The sequence below is a fragment of the Rhineura floridana genome, chromosome 11, assembly GCF_030035675.1.
Source record: "Rhineura floridana isolate rRhiFlo1 chromosome 11, rRhiFlo1.hap2, whole genome shotgun sequence".
Classification (NCBI taxonomy): Eukaryota; Metazoa; Chordata; class Lepidosauria; order Squamata; family Rhineuridae; genus Rhineura; species Rhineura floridana.
In genome coordinates this window covers 43,431,355-43,438,265 of record NC_084490.1, presented here as the reverse complement: position 1 = coordinate 43,438,265, position 6,911 = coordinate 43,431,355, and the positions used below count along the sequence as shown (strand labels likewise).

General features: G+C 45.5%; 1 protein-coding gene across 1 annotated transcript in view; it reads left to right on the top strand.

The window, feature by feature from the left end:
* Window positions 1–1,455: 1,455 nt before the first annotated feature.
* The window catches only part of ABI3 (ABI family member 3), a 25,630-nt gene continuing 20,174 nt past the window's right edge, over window positions 1,456–6,911 (top strand). Inside the window, exons 1-2 of the mRNA XM_061588274.1 lie at window positions 1,456–1,822; window positions 3,522–3,689. Coding sequence (XP_061444258.1) covers window positions 1,694–1,822; window positions 3,522–3,689 — 297 coding nt within the window. The 5' untranslated portion in view covers window positions 1,456–1,693. The remainder of the gene's footprint in view (window positions 1,823–3,521; window positions 3,690–6,911) is intronic.

Below are 6,911 nucleotides of genomic sequence, written 5' to 3'. Positions count from 1 at the left end.
GAATAGCCAGGTTTTCACTTGGTGTCTGAATGCCAGTAGTGTAGATGCCAACTGAATTTCAAGGGGGAAGGCATTTCAGAGCTGAGGTACTACAATGAAAAAGCCTTACCACATGTCACCACCAAGTATACAGTTCCCAGTGAAAAGCTGACAAGGACGGAACCCAGTAGACTTTCCCTGGAAGGTCATTTCATAATTTTGGCACCGCTACAAAAAAGGCCCTGTTGATGATGGGATAGAGAAGTGGACTTCAGATGTGGAGCTCAGGTTTATTATGGCATCCAACCAAACGTGAATATAATGGCTTTCCCAACTAGGGATGGGATCTGTTGGCTGGTGCTGCTTCGAAAGCATTCAGTTGACCTAACCAGCCAGTATGGATTTGCGTTCGCTCTTTGTTCACTATCCACTGCTTTTACTGATCCATTTTTTCCCTCGCAAAAAAAAAAGATATATCGATAAAGGAAATATTTATATTTTGAAAGGAAACATTTATGTTTTGAAAGGAAATTTATATAAATGAAATAGTCACAGAAAATAGCTACATAAAAATCCTATCCACAATGATAGAGAATAAGCAAATTATTGGAAAATCCGGTACCAAATCCAAATTGGGTGGGATTCTGGCACATCCCTATTCTCAACTGAAGCTGTGGGCACACTAGTTGGTTCAAAAGCAGCAAGAGTGGTTTGCTTTGTTTTGAAGTGACTCTGCCCTCAGTTGGACACAACTCCCTTGACAACTACTGACTTCAGATCCTACAGGACCACCCACAACAAAGTGTTGGGCCAATCACTGCCTGATTCTACAGCAAAGTGTTTCCATGCCACACCTGGAAGGGCAACGGATTGATCTACCAATCAGTTGCGAAATCTGTCTGAAGCTGAATAAAAACCCCCACACTGAAACTGATCCAATCAGGTTTTAGAGTAAAAAGGGGCAGGGTTTGACTAGCACTGTGTGCCCCTGTTTTCAATGCACCAGAACCGGCATAACAGTAAGTGTGTCTCTACCCTAACAGTCTTGAAGGTGCTGCTACTCAGTCAACACCTCCTCCCCCTGACAAATAATGGACTCCTTGGTCTCTGCCTCTCCTTTGCCTGAACCCTCCCAGTAGTAGCATCAGGCACTATATCCTACCTAAGATGTTCATGAGGACTAGAAATGTGTGCTCCAAAGTGGCATTGGGAAGAGGTAAACACTCAGCTGCTGCTAAAGCAAAAGTGCTGCCCCTTCCAAAGCTAGTCCGGGCATCTATCCAGCATGCTTAGTAGTAAAAGCCAAGTCTCTGCTCCCAAGATCTCCGCAATCAGCAAAGCAAGCATAGTTCTAAAAATACTGGTTTCCTCTCTTGACAGTTCCTCCAACTCCGTGCCCCCCCCCATTTCCTCAGTTAATTCTCATTGCTTTTGTTCTCGCCAAGCAAGCGGGTTTTCAAATCTCCTGTGGGGAATGGAGGTGTCTGGGCTCCAGAGGTGGAGGCTGGAGGGGGTGCCGTATAGGAATCCTCATGTACACTTTCTGGTCAAGGGCAGCAATAAATTTCAGGGTGTCAGCAAGATGTTGTCTGGGCAAGGCTTAGGGGAGGGATCAACTCTGCCACAGGAGGCAAGTATAAAAGCGTCCCCAGCCAACTGCCAGATTCAAAACTTCTTTTGCTGAGACAGTAAGGAAGTGGGGAGCCCAGACCAAATGAGCGGCAACATGTCTGAGTTACAGCAGCTGATGCAGAACTCCATCCCCTGTGCAAGAGGAGTCCTCAAGGAGAACTACAGCAACCTGCTCAAAGTGGCAGATTACTGCGAGATCAACTATGGAGAGGTGAGTTGCAGCAGGATATACCGTCAGGGTCAGCCCTGCCAGACAGGCAGACTAGGCAAGTTGCCCGGAGCAGCAAAGTTTAATGTGTGTTTGGCATGCTGGAACATGGTCAGCTCGCAATGCAATGCAAAGGGTGACCACTGGAATCCCCTGCAGCATCGCACCCTCCGTTTACATGGGGAGCTGGCCACTGGAAGAGTTGGGGTTCTCCCATGCATGGCTTGCTCCCTGTGCAACCAACTGAATTGTGCTGTGCAAGCCTCTATGATTATACAAAATCCTCCAAGGGCCAGATCATCCCTGCGGGCTGGAAGCACCCATATAGTGAATTCAGTTATACGCTCTCAGTTTATGCAGAGATACCATCGCTCTGCCATCCTTAGGGCAGCAATGATTCTTGACCCACCCCTTCTGGAATTTTAGGAAGCCAGAAGAGCATCAAATCTAGCCCCCTCCTCAGAAGGGAGCACTACTCTCCCACCTCTCTCTCCATGACATTTAGATCGCTGTCATCTCCTGGTAGGGTTGAGAAGGACCCCTCCCTGCCTGAAGCCCTAGACAGCCACTCCCAGTCAGCATATAGAGTCTATAGACATTACCGAGCTAGAGGGACCAAGAGTCTGTCTTGGTACATAAGGCAGCTTCCTATGTTCATATATACACATCACAATATTCAAGTTAAGGGGTAAAGATCAGGAGAACCTTAATCTACCATCCCCACCCTCTGATGTGTACCCCATTGCCAGATCATACCCACCAGACCTTCTAAAACAGTAGTTAGGGAGGCATCACAAATTGTTCAGGGTTAGCCCCCCCTCCTGTAATTGGAGCATTAGGTGATTCAGGAGCCCTCCAGACATCCTTCTTATTGTGCATTCATGATGATTTATTTCTATTTAACAAAATGCATGTACCGCTTGATTGGAATAAAACCTCTAAGTGGTTTACAAGAAATATTAAAATTAATATTAAAACTAGTAAATATATAAATAATAAATATACAAACAATTAAACACAGGTTTAATTAAAAGTGTTTAAAAGATAATTAAAAGAAATTAAAACATCTATGCATCTGGAGGATACGCTTGCTTAAACAAAAATGTTTTAAGCAACCACCAAAAAAAAAAAAAAGGATAGCAAAGGTGCCTGTCTACCGTTAGGCAGGGAGTTCCAAAGTGTAGATGCTGCCACACTGAAAAATCACGCTCATAATGCTATTGGGGCAGTCACACACAGTCCCACTTTCAATACTGTTTGCAGCTATAAAAAGTTTGGGGTGGTCACACTGCTTTATTTCCAGTAACTTTTTCTTATAGTTAAATTAGAAGGCAAGTGATGGCCACCAGCTTGGACAGCTTTATGCAAGGATTAGACAAATACATGAAGGATAAGGCTATCGATGGCTACTAGCCCTGATGGCTATGCCCTGCCTCCACGGTCAGAGGCAGTGTGCTTCTGAATACCAGTTGTTGGAAGCCACAGGAAGGGAGAGTGCTCTTGCGCTCAGATCCTGCACACAGGCTTCCTATAGACATCTGGCTGGCTACTGTGAGAGCAGGATGCTGGACTAGATGGGCCACTGGCCTGATCCAGCAGGCTGTTCTTATATACAGCCACCATGGCCAGTTGCCATGGTTCAGATGTTCTGATTTGCTGCAGAGTTCTCACTTCTTTTATTTCTTTTTAAAAAATCTTTTAGGCCCAAGACAAACGGAAAGCCCTAGAGGAGACCATGGCTTTTGCAACTCAGTCCTTAGCCAGCGTGGCATACCAAATCAGCAACCTGGCCAGTGACATCCTCAAAATGCTGGACTTGCAGGCTGCTGAAGCACGACAGGTGGAAGCCAATGTCTGTTCTATCACACAGGTGGGCAAGAAATCCATTTGAGAAGGCAACATGACAGGTGTGGAAGACGTGCTTGGAAGTTGGGGCTTGACTGGAGATAGGGCCCTGCCCTGGACCCTGGTTCCAATTGCTTCTATGATTCATGGCAAAGCCCCTTGCTGCTCAGGAGTGTTTGATGTGACCATTTTGTATCGTGTTAACTTCTTCGCAGGGGATGATTTGTTTTTATGAAATTCTTTTTTATTGGGGAGGGACCACTGTTCAGTGGTAGAGCACTACTTGCAGGGTCCCATGCAAGCCGTAACATCTCTAGTTAAAGCAGGGGTAGGGAACCTTCAGCTCATGGTCCTAATTAGGCCTTCCAGGCCTCCCCATTTGGCCTGCAAGGCCATTTAATTCAAGCCATATCCACTTCCCCTACACCTGATGTCATATATGACATCAGATGTGGGACAGGGGAAAAACTCGCTCAGCTGAACGGGGGTTTGCAGGTGCCGCCAATCAGCTGATTGTCAGATTTTCAGAAGCCCCTTTCAAAGCATTGTGCAAGATGCTTGGAAAGAGGCTTCTGTGGTCGAAAAAGGTCATCTGATATTATTGTGATGCCAGGTGATGGACAAGTGGGTGTCTGGATCCAGTTTACCACCCCTGCATTAAAGGATCTTTAGTAGCATGACTGGGAGATACCACTGCTTGAGGTTTTGGATTGCTGCAGATGCTGTCAGATAAGGGCAACTAAATAGACCATTGGTCTGACTCAATATAAGACAGCATCGTACCTTCATTTGCTCTGCCAGTGCTCTCAGCATGTACAGACTACCTTTCCATCACCATGGGCAAACCCAGCCGGACACTATGTACCAGGTATTATATAGCAAAGGACACACAACACTGCTTCCAAACAGCCTGGAACCTTGGCATCTCTCCTTGAAGAAATTAACCCGTAGGAAGTTGTGACAGGCAGGTTCAATTAACTATTTGGAAGGTCAATATAATTCTCTGAGATGCACTCCAATCCTTTGAGAGGTAAAAAGTCCAGGGGTGCATGTTTTTACCCAGGTTTTGGTTTCCTTGGAATGAAATTACTGGAGGCTGACTAGTGTTTTGTGATAGATGGTTTATTTACATGTATATACAGGTTTAGCATAGGTAGAGATACAGGTTAACTTCAATATATGTCTCAAATTCACTTCTCCCTATCAGATTTCTAGGGAATCCACCATCATCACCATATTTTTTTCTTTTACAGAGAACAACTCAGCATACTGTCTCCTTTTCTCAATCAAAGCTGTCTCAGTCCCTCCAAACAACTGTAGGCTGCTTGCTTTGTTACACTGGCACCTTCTTCCCCCGCTCCCCCTAGCTAATGGGGAAATAGGGATATCTTATATCTTGGTTGCCTCCAAGAGGTCTTCTGTATCTTTAAAAGTTGTGCAGGGGGAAGGGAGAATTCCACCTTGTGGTTTTTCTCATGACAGAGTTGCAAGAACACCTGCACTTGGCTGACTTTCTCTTCTCCTAAAGATACAGGATCAGTCTCAGGCCAAGAACCTGGCAACCTATTAGCAGAGTGACTGGAATAAAGCAGACAGTCTAGACAGAAAAGTAACTAAAAATACTTTAACGAGGTAAAAACGGAACAGAAACAGTGTATGATATGAGAAGCAATAAAGCAGAAAGGTTTGTCCTTAGGTCAGGCCTATACTGGGGAAAACCTTTCCCTCCAACTCCTCCATTTATCAAAACAGTCTTCCTCATGAACAGCTAACTCCCAGCTGACTACAACCTCCAGCCAATCATAGTTTGCTATCAGCTACACCAATAACAGAATTAACCGTTAGGTTATTGACTGTATAGTCCCTCCCTGCTGTTGTACTTGCAGCAATAAACAGCTGCTTTAAACTGAGCTAGAATTTCACCCATCTGATCATATTGTGTGTGCTTTCAACAGTAGGGTATCAGCAAAGGTCTTTCCCATCCCAATGGCAGGTATTTAAAAGACAGAGATCACAGGCCCATAGCACAGATTTGCATAACATTTGCATACACAAATTAATATTGCATAAATGCACATTTAGATCTTGGAGTAAATTAAGATGGTTGGTGGGTGGGCGGGGTCTCACCAGCACTGTGCTTCGCAGCAGGCCCCGCAAGCGAAGTTTTACAAGTTTGATTTTTTTTTTCTAAAATGGGGAGTAGGCATGAGATCTGGAGCCTTGCACAAAAGTCCTGGTGCTTGGATTAAAGCTGGTCCTCTGACATACTAAGTGTATACGCTCCTATATTGGACCCATTGGCTCCCCCCACCCCTGTACTGTGTATGGCGGGGGGAAGGATATGGGGCTAGGGATGATCAGCAAAGATGGACCTCATTATTATTATTATTATTTACCCAACGATCCCAGAGTGGGTTACAATAATTTTAAAATAAGACATTAAAAACCAATTTAAAACAACCTACATTCCAAAAACAGGTTGGGCTCGTGTCAAAGGCCAGGGTAAAGAGGTGCATATACAGCATAGTTGCCAGACTCTACCAGGAACTCGGATGTGCAGCTGATCCAGCAGGCTTGAATTCATCATCCATCAGCTGATGGGCAGTGAGTTTAAGCCTCTTTTCTGCAGGAACTGACTGCACAGTCAGGTTCCCTACAGGTAACTAGGTAGCACAGCCATTCCAGCTGCAGCTCTACCTGCCCCACACCTGATGTCACATACAATGTCAGGTGTGGGGCAGGTGGGCATGGTTTGGGGAAAACAGCCTTGTCATTCAAACTGGGACCTATATTGAGCCAAATTTGGCCCATGGGCTAGAGGTTTCCCACCCCGGCACTACAGGAACAAGATCTATGCATAAGAACATGAGTCTGCTGCATCAGGCCAGTGGCCCACCTAATCCATCATCCCATTCTCACAGTAGCCACCTAGATGCCTGTTATATGGGAAGCCTGCAAGCAGGACCTGAGTGCAACAGCACTCTTCCCTCCTGTGGCTTCTAGCAACTGGTATTCAGAACCATTCTGCCTTCGACAGAGGAGGCAGAACTTAGTCATAATGACTAGCAGAAGCCGTGAATAGGTCTATCCTCCACGAACTTATTTAATCCTCTTCTAAAGCCGTCCAGGATGGTGGCCATCCCTGCCTCAGTGCCTTTTGCAGGGGCGCATTCCATGGCTCAGCTATGTGCTTTGTGACAAAGTACTTTTCTTTGTCTGTCCTGAAATCTTCAACATTCAGCTTCAT